The sequence below is a fragment of the Rana temporaria genome, chromosome 3 (assembly GCF_905171775.1).
Source record: "Rana temporaria chromosome 3, aRanTem1.1, whole genome shotgun sequence".
NCBI classification, from domain to species: Eukaryota; Metazoa; Chordata; class Amphibia; order Anura; family Ranidae; genus Rana; species Rana temporaria.
In genome coordinates this window covers 476,572,295-476,593,382 of record NC_053491.1, presented here as the reverse complement: position 1 = coordinate 476,593,382, position 21,088 = coordinate 476,572,295, and the positions used below count along the sequence as shown (strand labels likewise).

General features: G+C 43.4%; 2 protein-coding genes across 2 annotated transcripts; both read right to left on the bottom strand.

The window, feature by feature from the left end:
• Positions 1-1,084: 1,084 nt before the first annotated feature.
• On the bottom strand, positions 1,085-1,970 carry LOC120930727 (olfactory receptor 5A2-like). Its single transcript, XM_040341902.1, has one exon. It carries the CDS (start codon positions 1,968-1,970, stop codon positions 1,131-1,133), a length of 840 nt encoding a protein of 279 aa, XP_040197836.1. The 3' UTR covers positions 1,085-1,130.
• A 15,334-nt stretch (positions 1,971-17,304) lies between these two features.
• On the bottom strand, positions 17,305-20,794 carry LOC120930726 (olfactory receptor 476-like). Its single transcript, XM_040341900.1, has 2 exons — positions 20,600-20,794; positions 17,305-18,270 (listed from the first exon to the last, which is right to left on the bottom strand). The coding sequence occupies exons 1-2, from the start codon at positions 20,792-20,794 to the stop codon at positions 17,305-17,307; spliced, it is 1,161 nt and encodes a 386-aa protein (XP_040197834.1).
• Positions 20,795-21,088: the final 294 nt, after the last annotated feature.

Sequence of the window (21,088 nt, the reverse complement as noted above, 5' to 3'; positions counted from 1 at the left end):
GAGGAGAGGAGACATGTCGTTTGTTCCTAGTAAGTAGGAACAGCAATATGTCTCCTCTCCTACTAGTCACATCCCCATACAGTTAGAACACACTGAGGGAACACGCATTTAACCCCTTCATTGCCCCCTACCAGTGACATTTACACAGTAATCAGTGCATTTTTATAGCACTGATCGCTGTATAAATGTAAATGGTCCCAAAAAATGTGTCAAACGTGTCCGATCTGTCCGTCGAAATGTCACCACCATTACCAGTAAAAAAAATAATAATAATAAAAATGCCATAAAAATGCCATAAATATATCCCATAGTTTGTAGAAGCTATAACTTTTGCACAAACCAAACAATATGCGCTTATTGTGATTTTGGGGATATTTATTATAGCAAAAAGTAAAAAATACAGTTTTTTTTTTCAAAATTGTTTCTATTTTTTTATAGCTCAAAAAATAAAAACCACAGAGGTGATCAAATTGCATCAAAATAAAGCTCTAATTGTGGGAAAAAAAGGACAACAATTTTGTTTGCGTAAAGCATTGCATGACCGTGCAATTACCAGCTAAAGCGACGCAGTGCCACATTGTAAAAAGTAATCTGGTCAGGAAGGGGGTAAAACCTTCCGTGGCTGAAGTGGTTAAAATTAAAAAAAAAAAAACACTGGCATTGAATACTGGAATCTAAAAATTTGAATTATGAAGTAAAATGTTGTTGAACAACAAAAATTGTACATTTGATTGATGCTATATATTTATATTGCCTTCTCTAGCCAACTAGAACTTTGTGTTACATTAATCAATAACCTTGTGAGAATACTTCCCCCTTTCTATCCAACCTTAGCCCCAATCCTACCCATACCTACCTCCCCCTTCCCCCCCCCTGTTTCTTCTACAGCCTTACAATGAAGTCACTTGTTATTCAATATTATTGGCTGTCTAGTTCAACTTTTTATATAACGGTACTGTTTAAAAAAACTTCAACAAAGAACTATTAGAAAAAATATTCACGCAATAACTGTAATACTGTATAATAAATAGTTATGTTTTTTTCTCTTGAAAGGTAAGTACCACAATTCCGTACTGCTAGTCTCAAAGCTTCCTTCATGTCTTTATTCCGTAAACTATAAATGAAAGGATTTAAAAAGGGAGTAAATACTGTGTACAAAAAGCCAATATCTTACTGATGTTCTTCGAATGACCTTCATTTGGAAGGGCATACGTGGCAGTCAGAGTCCCATAAAATATAAACACGACTGTCAAATGGGAGCTGCAAGTTGAAAAAGATTTCTGTCTTCCAGAGAGCGAGGATTCCTTTAGTATGGCTAGAACAATGTACGTATATGAAACTACTATCACAAGTAATGGTAAGGCCAAGACTGGAATACTCAACAACGTGGATTCTATCTTAACCGTGGAAATATCTGAGCAAGAAAGTTCCATCAGAGGATAAAGATCACAGTAGAAATGGTCTATGGTATTCGGTCCACAGAATTGAAGCTGACAGATGCCGAGGGTTATAACAAATCCTACAAAGGAACTCAAAACCCAAGAAGTCAAAACCAATTTAATGCAAAGCACATGGGTCATAATGGAGGTATAATGCAGAGGAGAGCAGATGGCTAGATAGCGGTCATAGGACATTACTGTCAGAAGAAGACATCCAGATGCTTCTGAGAAGGCAAAGAAATAAAACTGAGTAATGCAACTGGAAAACGATACGGATGATTGATCATGAAGAACAATGTTTAGCATGTTAGGGGCGATGTTTGTGGTCAACACAATGTCACTTATAGAGAGCTGGGAGAGGAAGAAGTACATGGGAGACTGGAGGGTTTTGCTGTAGAACACCAGTGTGACGATCAGGAGGTTTCCACATATTGTCACAATGTATATCATAAGGATCAACATGAAAATAAACAGATTTAGTTTTCCTGGGTTGTGGAATCCCACAAAGTAGATTGTGGTGACATTGTTCATATCTGTATGCTGTGTGCCATGAAGAGACAAACACAATATAATATTAGCAACATTGTATACTGTTAGTATTACAGAGTGTAACATTTTTGCTATTCAGAGTATTTTTTGTAAATTATTATTATTATTTTATAAAGTGTATGCTCTTTATTTCTTGTTCAAATGTTATATTGAATATACGGTATTGCAATGTATAAGTCAAAACACATGACCAAAAGAGAACATAAAATCAAAGCCGATCAGTAAGTTTGGATAAAAAATCATCATAACATAACTTTTGATAAAGGTAAGTAGGAGGAAGATATTTCCAACAGGGTAGTGCTATGCAAAGTATGTTACAAAGAGGGTTAAACCCTCAAATTTGGAAGTGGATCAAGCTAGGCCATGGGACTAGACCTACAAAAGAGGAGTGAAAAGGGTAATGAGGGACTGAGGTCACATGCAAATTCAGATGAGATATAGATGCTTAGGGGATTCAAGAGAAGGCAGGAGGCAGTAGGATGTAAAGAAGGTAGAGGGAAAGTCAGATGGGAGAGAGGACCCTAGAGAGGACTATGGCTTGTATAACTAGTAGGTTATGACTAGGGATGAGCTTTATGTTCTGGTCGGACATACGTTAGACTGAATAGCGAACAATTTGGGGTGTTTGCGGCAAATTCAAAAGCTGCAGAAGACCCTTTGGAAGTCTATGGGAGAAGACAAAAGTGCTAATTTTAAAGATTAACCACTAGCCGACCAGCCACCGTCATTATACGGCGGCAGGTCGGCTCTCCTGGGCGAGAGCCCGTAGCTATACGTCCTATCGTATAGCCGCCACTAGGGGGCGCGTGCGCGCCGCCGGAGGCGCGCGCGCGCTCCCCGCTCGCCCCCGACTCCCGTGCGTGTGCCCGGCGGGCGCGATCGCCGCCGGGCACACGCGATCGCTCGGTACAGAGCGGGGAACGGGAGCTGTGTGTGTAAACACACAGCTCTCGTTCCTGTCAGCAGGGGAAATGCTGATTTTCTGTTCATACAATGTATGAACAGAAAATCAGTGTTTCCCCTAGTGAGGCCACCCCCCCCCCACAGTAAGAACACACCCAGGCATACTTAACCCCTTCCCCGCCCCCTAGTGTTAACCCCTTCACTGCCAGTGGCATTTTTATAGTAATCTAATGCATTTTTATAGCACTGATCGCTATAAAAATGCCAATGGTCCCAAAAATGTGTCAAAAATGTCCGAAGTGTCCGCCATAATGTCGCAATACCGAAAAAAAAATTGCTGATCGCCGCCATTACTAGTAAAAAAAATATTAATAAAAATGCCATAAAAATACCCCCTATTTTGTAAACGCTATAACTTTTGCGCAAACCAATCAATAAACGCTTATTGCGATTTTTTTTACGAAAAATATGTAGAAGAATACGTATCGGCCTAAACTGAGGAAAAAAATAGTTTTTTTATATATTTTTGGGGGATATTTATTACAGCAAAAAGTAAAAAATATTAATTTTTTTTTAAATTGTCGCTCTATTTTTGTTTATAGCGCAAAAAATAAAAACCGCAGAGGTGATCAAATACCACCAAAAGAAAGCTCTATTTGTGGGAAAAAAAGGACGCCAATTTTGTTTGGGAGCCACGTCGCACGACCGCGCAATTGTCAGTTAAAGCGGCGCAGTCCCGAATCGCAAAAAGTCCTCTGGTCTTTGGGCAGCAATATGTTCCGGGGGTTAAGTAGTTAATATGCAAGTTATTGTCATAAAAAGTGTTTGGGGACCCGGGTCCTGCCCCAGGAGACATGTATCAATGCAAAAAAAAGTTTTAAAAACGGAAGTTTTTTTTTTTCGAAAGCAGTGATTTTAATAATGCTTAAAGTGAAGCAATAAAAGTAAAATATTCCTTTAAATTTTGTACCTGGGGGTGTCTATAGTATGCCTGTAAAGTAGCGCTTGTTTCCCGTTTTTAAAACAGTGCCTGCACAAAATTGCATTTTTAAAGGAAAAAAGTCATTTAAAACTACTCGGCTATAATGAATTGTCAGGTCCCAGCAATACAGATAAAGGTAATTGGAAAAAAACAGCATGAACCCCGATCCAAAATAAAAAAAAATGTGTGGGGGTCCCCCCGAATTCCATATCAGGCCATTCAGGTCTGGTATGCATATTAGGGAGAACCCTGTGCCAAATAAAAAAAATTGCTTGGGGTTCCCCCCAAAAATCCATACCAGAACCTTCGGCAAAAAAAAAAAGGCTTGGGGTTCCCCCCAAAAATCCATACCAGACCCTTATCTGAGCACGCAACCTGGCAGGCCACAGGAAAAGAGGGGTGACAAGAGAGCACCCCCTTCCTGAACCTTACCAGGCCACATGCCATCAACATGGGAAGGATGTCCCCATGTTGATAGGGACAAGGGCCTCATTCCCACAACCCTTGCCCGGTGGTTGTGGAGGTCTGCGGGTGGGGGGCTTATAGGGATCTGGAAGCCCCCTTTAACAAAGGGGACCCCCAGATCCCGACCCCCATGTGAAATGGTAAGGGGTACATTATACCCCTACATTTCACAAAAAAAGTGTCAAGAATGTTAAAAACCACAGTACACAGCTTGGGACAAGTCAGTTATTAAAAAAAAAAATAATAATTTGTGATGTAATCCAGTCTCGATCTTCAGCGATGTAAATCCATTCTCGATCTCCAGCGAGGATACGACACCGACATGATCCTGCCACCACGGGAGACACCTAACGAATGACGCTCTCCAGCCTAACAGCTCTTATATAGCTGAGGGCAGAGCCACCTGTCAGTGTGCGGGTGACCCCGCCCCCTGTGACACAACAGGGAAAGGCCAGGGTTACCCAGTGACATATACGGGTGACCCCGCTCCCCTCTGACACAACGGGAAACCCGCATTGAATCAGAGGGGGGCAGGGTGGCCCGTACATGTCACTGGGTAACCCTGGCCTTTCCCCATTGTGTCAGAGGGGGGCGGGGACATCCACACACTGACGGGTGGCCCTGCCCTCATCTATACTGTACAGTATAAGAGCTGTCAGGCTGGAGGGCATTATTCGTCGGGTGCCTCCTGTGGAGGCAGGATCATGTCAGCATTGTATCGAGAGATCGAGAATGGATTTATATCACTGGATATATAGACTGGATTACATCGCTGGAATTACTTTTTCTTTTTTTCTTTTTAATAAAGGATTTGTCCCAAGCTGTGTAGTGTGGTTTTTAAATTTTTTGACACGTTTTTTGTGAAATGGTAGGGGTACAATGTACCCCATTACCAATTCACACAGGGGGGGAGGGATATGGGGGTTAATTTTGTTAAAGGGGCTTCCAGATTCCAAAAAGCCCCCCGCCTGCAGACCCCCACAACCACCGTGCAAGGGTTGTGGGGATGAGGCCCTTGTCCCCATCAACATGGGGACATCCTCCCCATGTTGAGGGCATGTGGCCTGGTACAGTTCAGGAGGAGGCAATCTCTTATCCCGCCTCTTTTCCTGCAGCCTGCCTGGTTGTATGCTCGGATAAGGGTCTGGTATGGATTTTTGGGGGGGACCCCACGCCATTTTTTTTATTTTGGCGCAGGGTTCCCCTTAAAATCCATTCCATTCCTGAAGGGCCTGATAAGGAATGTGGGGGGATCCCCCACTCATTTTTTTTTTCAATTACCTTTATCTGTATTGTCGGGACCCAACAATTCATTAGTAGTTTTAAATGACTTTGTTCCTTTCGAAAAAATTTCATTTTGTGCAGGGACTGTTCTAAACACGGGAAACATGCCGCTACTTTACAGGCATACTATACACACCCCCAGGTATAAAAAAAAATTATTTCACTTTAAGCATTATTAAAATCACTGCTCCCGAAAAAAAATTGCATTGATATTTGTCCCCTGGGGCAGGACCCAGGTCCCCAAACACTTTTTATGACAATAACTTGCCTATTAACCTTTAAAATGAGCACTTTTGATTTTTCATGTTTGTGTCCCATAGACTTTAATGGTGCTTGCGTGTTCGAACACATTTTTTGCCAGTTCGCACGTTCTGCTGTGAACTGAATCGGGGGGTGTTCGGCTCAGTTGTCAAAGTCAGGGGGTAGGTAGTGGGTGATCCATTAAACAATTATTTTATGACATATATATATATATATATATATATATATATATATATATATATATATATATAAATAAAAGAACATTGGTGTGGGGGAGATCTGGGTGTGGTGTGGCTAAGATCAGGACACACTGTTATAGTGGTGATCAGGAAATACTGGTATGGCAGTGATCCAGATGCTAGTATGGTGGTGATCAGAATGTAGTGTGGCAGTGATATGACAATGATCAGGATGTGGTGCGGCTGTGATCAGGACACACTCTTTTAGCAGTGATCGGGACATACTGGTATAGCGGTGATCAGAATAGTAGTATGGTGGTGATCAGGACGTGGTGTGATAGTGATCTGATCAGGACACACTCTTATAGCAGTAACCAAAATGTGGTCTGGTGATTATCAGGACATGCTGTTATAGTAGTGATCAGAAAACACTCTTACAGCGGTTATCAGGACGTAGTGTGGTGGTGATCAGGACACACTGTTATAGCAGTGATCAGGACACATTATTATAGTGGTGATCAGGATGTGGTGTGGTGGTGATCAGGGCACACTATTCTAGCGGTGATCAGGAAACACTCTTTTGGAGGTCATCAGGACACACTAGTATGGTGGTGATCATGACAAATTAGTATGGTGGTGATCATGAGACACTAGTATGGTGGTGATCATGAGACACTAGTATGGTGGTGATCATGACACACTAGTATGGTGGTGATCAGGACATCGGTGTGGCAGGGATCAGGACACACTCATTTGGAGGTGATCAAGACAAACTAGTATGTTGGTGATCATGACACACTAGTATGGTGGTGATCATGACACACTAGTATGGTGGTGATCATGACATTGGTGTGGCAGGGATCAGGACACACTCATATGGAGGTGATTAGGACACAGTAGTATGGTGGTGATCATGACACACTAGTATGGTGGTGATCATGACACACTAATATGGTGGTGATCAGGACATTGGTGTGGCAGGGATCAGGACACTCTCATATGGAGGTGATCAAGACAAACTAGTATGGTGGTGATCATGACACACTAGTATGGTGGTGATCATGACATTGGTGAGGCAGGGATCAGGACACACTCATATGGAGGTGATTAGGACACACTAGTATGGTGGTGATCATGACACACTAGTATGGTGGTGATCATGACACACTAATATGGTGGTGATCAGGACATTGGTGTGGCAGTGATCAGGACACACTCATATGGAGGTGTTTAGGACACACTAGTATGGTGGTGATCAGAACATTGGTGTGGCAGGGATAAGGATGCACTCTTATGGAGGTGATAAGGACAGTATGGTGGTGATCAGATCATTGGTGTGGCAGGGATAAGGATGCACTCTTATGGAGGTGATAAGGACAGTATGGTGGTGATCAGATCATTGGTGTGGCAGGGATAAGGATGCACTCTTTTGGAGGTGATCAGGACACACTAGTATGGTTTTGTATTGGTTCTGTACCATGTCATGTAATTGACTATGTCTGGGCAACACACCAATCACCAGGTTCACAGGTACACGCTCTAGGAGCCTCTGATGTGGGGGGATGTACAGGTACATCTACCCACATTGGCACTGCTTTCACATGGCCAATTATATACTATGTCTAGGTGGGAAAGGGGCTAATTATTCCTGGGGACTCTGCCATGAAGGTCCCGTTTTAGGTATTTCCTCTTATTTAATGACAACTGGCTCCTCATTGTGCTTCAGTGTTTTCACCCACCCTTGGCGGAGACTACAAGCAGCTGTGTGGTTAGTCAAGGTCCACTATTTTCAGATAGACAGAGGGAGAACTGCAGCAGTGAGATGTAAAAAAAGGATGAATAAAGATGAAAACAATATTTTATGAAAAAATGGTGATTGTTTATAAAACAATGTGAAATAGATAAATAACATGTTGTCCAGTTAGGGTTAAGGATAATTCAAAAAATATAATATACTACGTTGAAAACAACAAATCACTAGACCAGGGGTCTCCAGACTTTCTAAACAAAGAGTCGTGTTTTTTTTTTAAAAGGGCCGGACTGTGGCCAGTGTGAGTGGAAATCTTCCTGGAATCAGTAGGAGTAAACATCACCCAATTTGGTATTGGGGGGGGGGGGTGCCCCATTGGTGGCAGAATAGGGTAGAAATAGTGCCTCATTATTGGTGTCAGTGGGAGAAATGGTGCCCCATTGTTGGTGTTAGATGGCAGAGTAGTGTCCCATACAAGTAGGAGAAATAGTGCCCCAGGGCCTGGACAAAGGCGAGCAAACAGCCACAGATTGGAGACTATTGCACAAGACCAGGGATCTTCAAACTACGGTGCCCCAGCTGTTGCAGAACTATGAGACATTGTAAAACACTAACATTCACAGACATGACTGGGCATGATGGGAATTGTAGTTCCTGAACAACTGGAGGGCCATAGTTTGAAAACCCCTGCACTAGATCATAAACTACATATAATGAATACTGTATATATGTGATAACTACTTAAGATTTCTCTAACATGGTAACCTTCTTAACAATAAATCATTTATTCAAAAACCAAACATCCTAAATGGTACTGTATAAGGTGCATTAGAAGTTCAATATGTTCATATATACATTATCTCACAAAAGTGGGTACACCCTCACATTTTTGTAAATATGTTGTTACTGTATATCTTTTCATGTGACAACACTGAAGAAATTACACTTTGCTACAATGTTGTGTAGTGAGTGTACAGCTTGTATAACAGTGTAAATTTGCTGTCCCCTCAAAATAACTCAACACACAGCCATTAGTGTCTAAACCGTTGACAACAAAAGTGAGTGCACCCCTAAGTGAAAATGGCCAAATTGAGCTAAATTAGCAATTTTTCCTCCCCGGTGTCATGTGACTCGTTAGTGTTACAAGGTATCAAGTGTGAATGGGGAGCAGGTGCTCTCACTCTCTCATACTGGTCACTGGAAGTTTAACATGGCACCTCATGGTAAATAACTCTATGGGGATCTGAAAAAAAGAATTGTTGCTCTACATAAAGATGGCCTAGGCTATAAGAATATTGCCAAGACCCTGAAACTGAGCTGCAGCACAGTGACCAAGACCATATTGTGGTTTAACAGGACAGGTTCCACTCAGAACAGGCCTCGTCATGGCTGACCAAAGAAGTTGAGTGCACATGCTCAGTGTCATATCCAGAGGTTGTCTTTGGGAAATAGAGGTATGAATGCTGCCAGCATTGCTGCAGAGGTTGAAGGGTGGGGGGGTCAGCCTGTCAGTGCTCAGACCATACGCCGCACGCTGCATCAAATTGGTCTGCGTGGCTGTCGTCCCAGAAGGAAGCCTCTTCTAAAGATGATGCACAAGAAAGCCCACAAACAGTTTTCAGAAGACAATCAGACTAAGGACATGGATTACTGGAACCATGTCCTGTGGTCTGATGAGACCAAGATAAATGTATTTGCTTCAGATGGTGTCAAGCGTGTGTACTCCTCACCTGGTTGCCGCCACAAAGACAAGTGTGTCTTGCCTACAGTCAAGCATGGTGGTTGGAGTGTCATGGTCTGGGGCTGCATGAGTGCTGCCGGCACTGGGGAGCTACAGATCATTGAGGGAAACATGAATGCCAACCAGTACTGTGACATAATGAAGCAGAGCATGATCCCCTCCCTTCGGAGACTGGGCCGCAGGGCAGTATTCCAACATGATAACGACCCCAAACACACCTCCAAGACGACCACTGCCTTGCTAAAGAACCTGAGGGTAAAGGTGATGGACTGGCCAAGCATGTCTCCAGACCTAAACCCTATTGATCATCTGTGGGGCATCCTCAAACAGGAGGTGGAGGAGCGTAAGGTCTCTCACATCCACCAGCTCCGTGATGTCGTAATGGAGGAGGGGAAGAGGACTCCAGTGACAACCTGTGGAGCTCTGGTGAACTCCATGCCCAAGAGAGTTAAGGCAAAGCTGGAAAATAATAGTGACAACACAAAATATTGACACTTTGTGCCCAATTTGGACATTTTCCCTTAGGGGTGTACTCACTTTTGTTTCCAGTGGTTTAGACATTAACGACTGTTTAATGTGTTTAATAACTCAACACATTAGTGTGTTGATTTATTTTGAGGGGACAGCAAATTTACACTGTTATACAAGCTGTACACTCACTACTTTACATTGTAGAAAAGTGTAATTTCTTCAGTGTTGTCACATGAAAAGATAGAAGAAATATAGATATAGATATATATATATATATAGATAGATAGATATAGATAGATAGATATAGATATAGATATATAGATATGTTTATATACAGTATATATGACTTCAATTATTTAATTCAACTGTTCAGATTCAAATCAGCAATTACGTCTTCAGTGTTCTACAATGCATTGTAAGTACCGTATTTATCGGCGTATACCGCGCACTATTTTGCCCTGAAAATCAGGGCAAAATCGTGGGTGCGCGATATACGCCGATACCCGCTTTCCCGCCATGAGTTTGAATACTGCGCCCGCATATAGCGAGCGCAGTACACTCGTGAATCTTCGGCCAGTCTCGGCGCCTCTCGTACTGACGTCCTGAGCGTACAGGACGTCAGTGCGAGAGGCGCCCGAGCCTGCCCGAAGATTCACGAGTGTACTGCGCTCGCTATATGCGGGCGCAGTATTCAAAGTCGTGGCGGGAAACGAGCGGGAGGACGCCGCCGAAGGACGCCGGACCCGCCGAAGATGGACATCGGACCCGCCGAAGATGGACACCGGACCCGCCGAAGATGGACACCGGACCCGCCGAAGATGGACGCCCGACCCGCCGAAGATGGACGCCCGACCCGCCGAAGACGGACGCCGGACCCGCCGAAGAGGACACCCGACGAGGCCGCAGAAGGACGCCGGACCCGACAAGGCCGCAGATGGACGCCGCGCAAGACATCAAAACTGTAAGTACAAAACAACAAAAAATCTTTTTTTCCCACAGGATTGGGGGCCACTTTGGGGGTGCGCGGTATACGCCAGAGCGCGTTATACCGCGATAAATACGGTATAATATATTTAATTACATATACCAAGAGATAAGATTTGTTAAACACATTTAGAATTTAAAATCATTAAAACGTATTTAAAATACACTCATGCCTCAAAAAAAATCTATATTTGGTTTGATTATTTATGAAATATGAATTAAAATATTGTTCACAATTTAAAAATCAGAAAATCAGTAGACTGCACACATTTTATTATGAATATATGTAAAGTATGATAATTACAAATATTTACCTACAATAAAGCATTTAATATTAAAACCATGAGGTTTAGCTCCTTGAACAAAAGAGAAAAAAATTTCCTTTAACACAAAAAAAAATAATAATAATACACATATATATTATTAAGCCCTGATACAAATCCAAATGTGGTTGCAAAATTTGATAATTCTCCGGGCCTCCTTAAAAAAAAAAAAATTAAACCACTTTTATCATTATAATTTTTTTGTAACCATGAGTAAAAGGAGGGAATAAATGAAGGAATGGAAAACAGAGAGAGAAACATAAAACATAAAAGTCTTGTATATACAAAATATGTTGCACTTACGGTGCTCATAAGTAATTCTGAATAGATTCAGCATTAATTGAATTTAATTGCTTAACAATAGTGGATTGTTTAACAAATAAGAAATTCTGCTGAACACATTCATATATAGAGCTTTAGTAAGTCTATAGAGAGCAGTCCTAATCCCTCTGTGCTCAAGTTGTTAAGTTTGAAAAAAGAAAAAGAAAGTTTTGATCAAAGTATCATTTTCTAAAACTTTGTTGGAGCAAAAGTTCCTTTTGAATTCAAGTACATTTATGGCTTTAGTTATACCTTTATTATCAGTACTAAGGGAAGGAATTGTCAGTTTACTTGACTTTGTATTTAACCTTTTCACTACCAGAGGTGCACTTACATTTCTTGCACAAATGTGTAAAACATGATTTTAGGCTTGAAGGTTGGTTTAAACCCACAAATATTTAATATTTTCTGAAAGCAGAGACCATGAAGAATAAAATGGTGGGAATTCCCATTTTTTTTATATTATATTTGCGCAATGGTTTGTGAAGTGCAAGATTTCGGAGGAAAATACATTCAACTTAATTTTAGGGCACAAGAATGCAATATGGTTCCCTTTCTTGGTCAAATATAGAAGATAAGGTTGGCAAGTTTGTGCCCTAAAGTTTCCATAAATAACACTTTAACCACTTCCATACCAGGCACTTACGCACCTTCCTGCCCAAGCCTATTTTCAGCTTTCAGCACTGTCGCACTTTGAATGACAATTGAGCGGTCATGCTACACTGTACCCAAATGAAATTTGTATCATTTTGTTCCCACAAATAGAGCTTTTTTTGGTGGTATTTGATCACTTCTGCGATTTTTATTTTTTGTGCAACTAAAAACAGACCGAATAAAAAAAAAAAAAAAGTTTTTATTTTTTTCTGTTAATTTTCTTTGAACAAAAGTATGTTTTCTTCTTAAATTATGGGCACTGATATGGCGGCACTGATGGGCATCGATGAGGCAGCACTGATGGGCACCGATAGGTGGCACTGATGGGCACTGATAGGCGGCGCTGGTATACTGCACTGATGGGCACTCATAGGTGGCACTGATGGACACTCATAGGTGGCACTGATGGGCACTCATAGGCGGCACTGGGCACTCTTTGGCGGCACTGATGGGCACTCATGGGCGGCACTTATGGGTGGCACTGATGGGTACTTATGGGTGGCACAGATGGGCACTGATAGGTGGGCACCTGGCATAGATGGGCACTAAGAGGTGGCACTGATGGACACTGGGTGGCACTGATGGACACTGAGGGGTGGCACTAATGGCATTGCTGGGCATCATTTCAGTCAGTGCCCATGTTGCCAGTCAGTGCCCATTTGTGGGCACTGATTGGCATCGATTGTGTTCATTTTTTTTAAATTGTTTTTTTTTTGTGCCCATTTTTGCTCTATTGAGCACCATGGGGCACTCCCTGGTGGTCCAGTGTTGGCATCCGAGGGGGCTACGCTGATAAACAATCAGCACAAATCCCCCCTGTCAGGAGAGCCACCGATCGGCTCTTCTCTATTTGCGTCTGTCAGACGCAAGTGATGAAGAGCAGATCAACGGCTCTCCCTGTTTACATCATGATCAGCCGTAATTGGACATGGCTGATCACGTGGTAAAGAGCCTCTGCCGGAGGCTCTTTACCGAGATCGGAGATGCAGGGTGTCAGACTGACACCCCGCATCACCGATCGCCGCGCACCCCCACGGGCACGCGCCGGCATGTAATCCTGCAGGATGTCAATAGATGTCCAGTCAGGATTTCACAACCACTTCTCGAACGTTAATTGACGATTGAAGGCCAGGCATGATCTTCCCAATGAGTACTTTTTCAGGTTTCTGCAGCTCCGGCACGCTTTCCAGGCTCAGTTCCGGGAAATGGCAGTTGAGTCCATACCGTCTGCTTTGGAGGATTTGCTCATGGTGGATGATCTCCCTAAGACCCTGTCTGTTACTTACAAGGAATTGTTCAAAAAGACCCCGGTGTCACTAACTAATAGCCAGATTCAGAAAGACTGGCTTAACTTTGAGGCGGCGTAGCGTAGCGCATATACGCTACGCCGCCGTAAGTCAGAGAGGCAAGTGCTGTATTCACAAAGCACTTGCCCCCTAAGTTACGGTGGCATAGCGTAAATGGGCCGGCGTAAGCGCGCCTAATTCAAATGAGGAACAGGGGGACGTGTTTTATGTTAATGACTCGTGACCCAACGTGATTGAAGTTTTTTTAACGAACGGTGCATGCGCCGTCCGTGGACATATCCCAGTGTGCATTGCTCCAAAGTACGCCGCAAGGATGTATTGGTTTCGACGTGAACGTAAATTACGTCCAGCCCCATTCACAGATGACTTACGCAAACGACGTAAAAATTTCAAAATTCAACGCGGGAACGATGGCCATACTTAACATTGGCTAGGCCAGCTATTTGTTCGACTAACTTTACGCCTGAAAACATCTTACGTAAACGGCGTATCTTTACTGCGACGGGCAAACGTACGTTCGTGAACCGGCGTATCTCGCTGATTTACGCATTCTAGGCGTAAATCAGCGTTCACGCCCCTAGCGACCGGCGGAACTAGACAGCTAAGATACGACGCCGCAGGCAGTCGTATCTTAGCTACATTTAAGTGTAACTCAATTTGAGAGTACACTTAAATGTACGACGGCTTAGATTCCGAGTAGATACGCCGGCTTAACTCTTTGTGAATCTGGCTATAAGTGTAGAGAGCGATGGGGGAGGGAGGTTCCTGGTTTGGATAGTGAGGATTGGGATGACATGTTGGATCAGCCTTTTCAGCACTTGGTATCAGCTAGGGATAGACTGATACACTTTAAATTTTTGCACAGGATCTATTTCACCCCTGCAAGGCTTTCTGTTCTGTACCCGTCTGTCACCTCCGAATGTTGGAGATGCTCATTTTCGCCGGCAGATGCGAAACATATATTTTGGGAATGCCAGCAGATAAAGGTGTTTTGGGTGGTGGTGGCTTCCTGCATAGAAACAATTTTACAGGTGCCCATTCCTTTGGCAATACAGGTGTGTCTTTTGGGTATGGTGGAGGGGGTAGTCCTCTCCAGGGCCCTTAGGACCCTGTTAAATATTTTGTTCTTTTATGGGAGGAAGGCCATTTTACTTAAATGGAAATCACCTGCTTCCCCAAGTGTAGCATTTTGTAAGGGGCTTGTGAACTCCATGATACCATTCTATAAGGCACCATACCTTTCCAGGGGATGTGGGAAGAAGTTTGACAAAGTGTGGCGGGCATGGTATAATTCGGACACTACTGTGGGTTAGGAAGGCAGGCTGTATAACCTAAACTGATTTGTTTTCCATTGGATCTGACTTGAGGGGCCAGTTGGTATAGTCCTATTGTGTTGGGGGGTGGGGGCACTGATACCCATTGGTCTATTCCCTGATTGATCTTCTCGGTCGGCTGGGGTTGAATGATAATTGTTTGCTATATTATGCTAATGTTTTGTAGCCGCACATGTCTATTATGGTTGGAGGACTTGTATACCTATGTCTTCAATTGAAGCTGTTACCCGGGGGTGGTGGTGAACTGAGTTTTGGGGTGTTGGGGGGAGGGGGTGAATTGGGGGATGGGGTAGCTATGCTTGGTAAGGGCAGTTAGAAGCCTATGTTAGGTAGAATGCTTGTGTGGTTGACCATGTTGGTCGTGGAGGGGCCGGGTGTGTTGCCACGGCGCTCTCTTTTTCGATGTATGTATGTCTTGTTTAAAAATCTTTAATAAAAATAATAAAAAAAAATAGCATCATGGGCCCCTGGGCAAAGTAATACTCTGGGGCCCCTACAATGGAGACAATGCAGGTAAACAGACATCAAGTAGGTAGGAGACAGACAAGCGGAGCTTCCCCTTTTGGGCGGAGCTTCGCATTAACTACATGAACAATCATTCTGTACAGCAAAGAAACAGTGGGGAAATACTACATACATAAAGTAACGAAGCTGTCCTGGGCAAATAATATATCTGCTAGATTGATGCCTCCCCAGCACTATGGCCCCTCATAGTGATACCCCCCAGAATTCTGATCCCTCTACACCCCAGATATCACCCCAGCACTCTGACCCCTCTATACCCCAGAGGTGTGTTTACCTGTACACAGGGCTGGACTGGGACAAAAATTTGGCCCTGGACTTCATCCAGACTGGCCCACTTTGACAGGTCTCTCCCATGGCGGCCGGACAACTCCCGCCCCCCCCCCCAGCCACCCAAGCCCCCTCTCCCCCTTCACCTCTAGCCTACTTTATTAGAGTAGAACGGCTGGTAATCTTATAGGCAGTACCAGTGGGGAAGCTAGACATTATTTCACCCTTGCAAAGAATCAATTCGGTGCCCCCCCCCATGGGACAAGATTAGACAGAAGTGAGAAACTCCAAGGCCATAGCTGTTGAGTCAGCTGTCTGTCCCCTCCCCCGTGCTCCTTCTGGTCCCCCCCATGCTCCTCTGTAATCCCCCCTGTTCCTCTGGGCCTCCCCCTGCTTCTCTGTCCCCCCCCCAGGTGAGCGCTGCGGGGAGGGAGAGGAGGTGAGCGCTGCAGGGAGGGAGAGACAGAGGAGCGGAGGGGGGCGGCGGCCCGCTGTCACTGAAGCCGGCCCACTAAGCCATCAGCCCACCGGGAAACTCCCTGTAGTCCCAATGGTCAGTCCATCCCTGCCTGTACACAGTATTATATGAAATATTTCCTAACATGAAGATAAAAATAGCAGTATAACAAACTAGAAAACCCTCAGGAGTGGAAGCAGTACTTTCTGAACTAAGGGGAAGGCTGTCATGAGCGGTAAAAAGACAACATTGTTAGACAGATTTTCCTGTTAGGGACTATGGAATTGTGATCTATGGACAATACTATTACAGTAGCACAGTGAGAGGGGATCAAAGTGGCAGGGTGTTGGAAGGATTGGATAGATCAGTTATTTTGAGCTTGCCCAAGGTGTTGGTAAGGTCTTGTTTCAGGTACCAGTCAGTATAGCGGAATGGATGTACGATTGACGATAGTTCCTCAGTAGTGAACGTATATTCCATATATTTTCGACCACCTGGAGAAGAAACGAGTGGTAGAGCAGAAATTTAAGACTATGGGCTCTTTCACACGGGCGGCCCGTTCAGGTCCGCCTGACAGTTTTTTTGGCGGACCTGAACGGGCGCTCCGTGCTCCTCTATGGAGCCGCGGTTGTCAGCGGTGACATGCCCGCTGACATCCTACCCGCTCTGATCCGCCAAAGTGTGACGGAGGAAAAACCTACTTTTCCATCCGTCTGGCGGATCGGGTGAACATGGACAGACGGTCCATGTTCATCCGATCCCCCCATAGGGGAGAGCGGAGAAAAGACAGGGCGGTCCCTGCACAGTGTGCAGGGACCGCCCTGTCATCCGACGGCTCAGCGGGGATCAACAAAGCGATCCCCGCTGAGCAAGCGGAGGTTCACGGGGCGGATCAATACTGATCTGCCTCATGTGAAAGGGGCCTATGGTGTCTAACCTCTCAATATGCAAAAGCGACAGTAGTGCTCGCTTCACAGCTTGAAGGGAAGGTGGAGATGATGTGATCCAGTGGCACATGATCGTTCTGCGAGCCGCTAGTAGACAGATGTGAGACCAGTGTGTAAGCGTGGGTGGATCTGCCAATGAGGTAGGAGAGGCCGGTGGGTCATTATCTAATTTTAACCAAAGACTTCCAATTATAATATTTCTTGTTAAGAACACCATTTCTCAAAGCATCCTTGATATCTTTATTCCTCAGGCTGTAAATGAAAGGATTTAAAAGGGGAGTAAACACTGTGTACAACATAGCCAGTGCCTTATTTATCCTTTGTGATTGTCCATCATTTGGAAGCATGTACATGGCAATCAGTGTTCCATAAAATATAAACACAACTGTCAGGTGGGAGCTGCAAGTAGAAAAGGATTTCAGTCTTCCTGATACAGATGATATCTTTACTATGGTTAAAACAATGTAGGAATATGAAACTACTATCACTAAAAATGGCAGGACTATCACAGGAATGCACATCAAAGTAGCTTCCATTTGAACTATAGATACATCTGAACAAGACAACTTCACCACAGGATTAAAATCACAGAAAAAATGATCAACAGTATTCGGTCCACAGAACTGAAGCTGACATATGCAAAGAGTTAAAGTTAATTCTATGGTGCAACTCAAAATCCAAGATGCAAAAACTAACTTGAGACAAAGCAACGGGTTCATAATGGAGGTATAATGCAGAGGAGAGCAGATTGCAAGATATCGGTCGTAGGACATCACTGTCAGAAGAAGACATTCCGATGCTTCTGAGAAGCCAAAGAAAAAAAGTTGGGTGATACAGCTAGAAAAGTTTAAAGAAGTCTGCCCATGCAGTACAAGATTTAGCATGTTTGGGGAAATATCTGTGGTCAACATTAAGTCAGAAAAGGAGAGCTGGGTTAGGAAGAAGTACATGGGAGAGTGGAGTATCTTGCTGTAGTAAACCAGCATGATAATCAAGAGGTTTCCATATATTGTCACACAGTACGTCATAAGGAGCAAGGTGAACAGCAGATATTTACATGAGTCGAGGTTGTTGAATCCCAGTAAAAATATAGTAGTGACATTGCTCTTACTTCTAGTCGGTGTGTCCTTAAAGAAAATAAACACATATAATAATAATAATAATAATAATAATAATAATAATAATAATAATAATAATAATAATAATAATAATAATATTCATGTAACTTTAATTTCAAAAGTTTTTTTATATTGAAATATAACATACATTTACAGGTTGAACATTGGTACAACAGAAGAGGTATTTTGTGGTACAATACAGATTAAATTCCAGAGGGATTAGCAATTACTTGGTGGGATAAGTGATTAAACCTTTCAAAGACTTATGCCGCGTACACACGGTAAGAATTTCCGACAACAAATGTTCGATGTGAGCTTGTTGTCATAAAATCCGACCGTGTGTAGGCTCCATTGGACATTTGCTGTCGGAATTTCCGACAACAAAAATTTGAGGGCTGGTTCTCAAATTTTCCGACAACAAAAGTTGTTGTCGGAAATTCCAACTGTGGGTGTACAGTTCAATGCACAAAAATTCTAGGCATATTTGGAATCAATTCAACATAAACTCGTAATCATTGAACTTCATTTTTCTCGGCTTGTCGTAGTGTTGTACGTCACCGCGTTCTTGACGTTCTAAAATTTCCAACAACATTTGTGTGACCGTGTGTATGCAAGACAAGTTTGAGCGAACATCCGTCGGAAAAAAATCCACAGTTTTGTTGTCGGAATGTCCGATCGTGTGTACGCGGCATTAACCAATAAATTGAGTAGCCCTGAGTAACACTAACCAGATACATCCTGTAGGTAATGTTGAGCAACAGGAGACCAAAAGATAAAATCTTACTCTGGCGACATCAAGGCGATCCAGGGGAGACCCTTTTTGCACCCGCCACCCCCAAGGGCATCTAGCTGAAACTTTAAAAGTTATTTTAATTATTTTTAAATTTTTAGATTTCATTAAAATAATTCCTGGTAAAGGTCTTTATTCAGGCACTTCTTGGTACAGGGTGACATTGCTCTGGTCCTGTCTCTAAACTGTACTCTTGCATTGTCATTCTGTCACATGGGCTTCTGATGGAGACTACAAGTATACATTTGAACGCAAGTTACATTGGCATGGTCATGGTCATCACTGGAATGCATGATGACTGCAATAAAGCTGCAGGAGAACAACAGCGATGAGATGTTGCGCATATGTATATATATATATATATATATATATATATATACACACATATACACTATGGGCCAGATTCTTGTACATCCGCGTAAAATTGTGCGGGCGTAACGTATCTGATTTACGTTACGCCTCCACAACTTACACGGGCAAGTGCTGTATTCTCAAAGCACTTGCTCCGTAAGTTGCGGCGGCGTAGCGTAAATTGGCCGGCGTAAGCCCGCCTAATTCAAATTTGGATCAGGGGGAGTGTTGTATGTAAATGTACTGTGACCCGACGTGATTGACGTTTTTCCCGAACGGCGCATGCGCATCAGCAGTGAATGTGGAACGAATCATCTGAGTTACCATTGATTTATATGGGGAAACTTGTTTTGATATATGAGTGCTTTGGATTACAAGCATGCTTCTGGAACAAATTATGCTTGTAATCCAAGGTACTACTGTATACATATATACACACATACTGAATGTATATTTCTTTGTGATATTTTAAAGATCCTATATAAAACCAAAAATATGATTTTGGAACTTTTAATGGAGGTGTTTAAAACAATGCAGTTGTTTGTATGGTGCATGATTTTTCTACTGCTAAATATTTATCCCTATAATATAGTAATTTAACCACTTTCCACCTGGCCACTGCACATATACGGAGGGGTGGGAGCATATTCTCTCTAAATGCACATTCAGGAACGTCCCTCAGAAGGAGGGGGATCCAGCGCAGCGGCGCAATCTCAATGCGCTTGTGTCACCCGGACATGGCGCATCTCCGATCAGCAGGAGGGCTCTGTGATTGGCCCTCCTGATCACATGATGGCTGTGTCCAATCACATTTATCATAGGAAGTATATACTGTAGAGAGCCAGTTGCTTTCTCACACGGAAGTTGTCAGTGAGGAGAGGAGAGCGGATCTCTGCAGCCGGCCGGTGATCAGTGAGTATGAGCTGTTTTTTTACAGCTTTTTACACACTGATCACAAGCCTAGTGTCCACAAACATGTTCCCACACAATGTAAACACACAAAGTCCCCAAAAAAGTGTCCCCAAACACATGTCCCCACACAGTAAAAACACCTGTCTCCCACATATGTAACAGTAAAATCACTTGTCCCAATGATCATCTGCACACATATGTCTGTGATCACCTGTGCACATCTGTCCAATGCCTGAAGAACGAGTATGAAAACTCTGAAAGCTAGCACCACCCCGCTGACCTGACCTGGAAGTGACCAGACCTGGAAGTAAAGCTGTCCACTGTGCACCACAGATCGTGTTCCATCCATCCGGCAGCATCGTCTCCAGCTTTGTTCCCGGAGGACAGACCCGACTGCTGACACCCATCCACAACAGCGACGCCAGACTCACCTTCCTCTTCTCTTTGCACCCGGAAGTCGGAGCGGATGATCTTTACCATGCCTGTTTCCACAACATTTCTGTGAGTGCAATCATTTCTATTGTGTCATAATAAAACAAAATTACTGCACCTAGAGGGCGCTGTTCTCTCTCCCCTTCTTTTATTACAGAGTAGGGATGAGCTTCGAGTTCGAGTCAAACTCATGTTTGACTCGAACATTGCCTGTTCTGCGAACAACAAACAATTAGGGGTGTTCGTGGGAAATTCGAAAAGCCGCAGAACACCCTGTTAAAGTCTATGGGAGAAATCTAAAGTGCTAATTATAAAGGCTAATATGCAATTTATTGTCCTAAA

Excerpts from the sequence above, each read along its gene's own strand:
- LOC120930726 (XM_040341900.1), bottom strand. The coding sequence starts at position 20,794 with ATGGTAAAGATCATCCGCTCCGACTTCCGGGTGCAAAGAGAAGAGGAA. Across the intron at positions 18,271-20,599 it reads CCAGGTCTGGTCACTTCCAG|GACACACCGACTAGAAGTAA; the intron begins GTCAGGTCAGCG and ends ATTTTCTTTAAG.
- LOC120930727 (XM_040341902.1), bottom strand. The coding sequence starts at position 1,970 with ATGAACAATGTCACCACAATCTACTTTGTGGGATTCCACAACCCAGGA.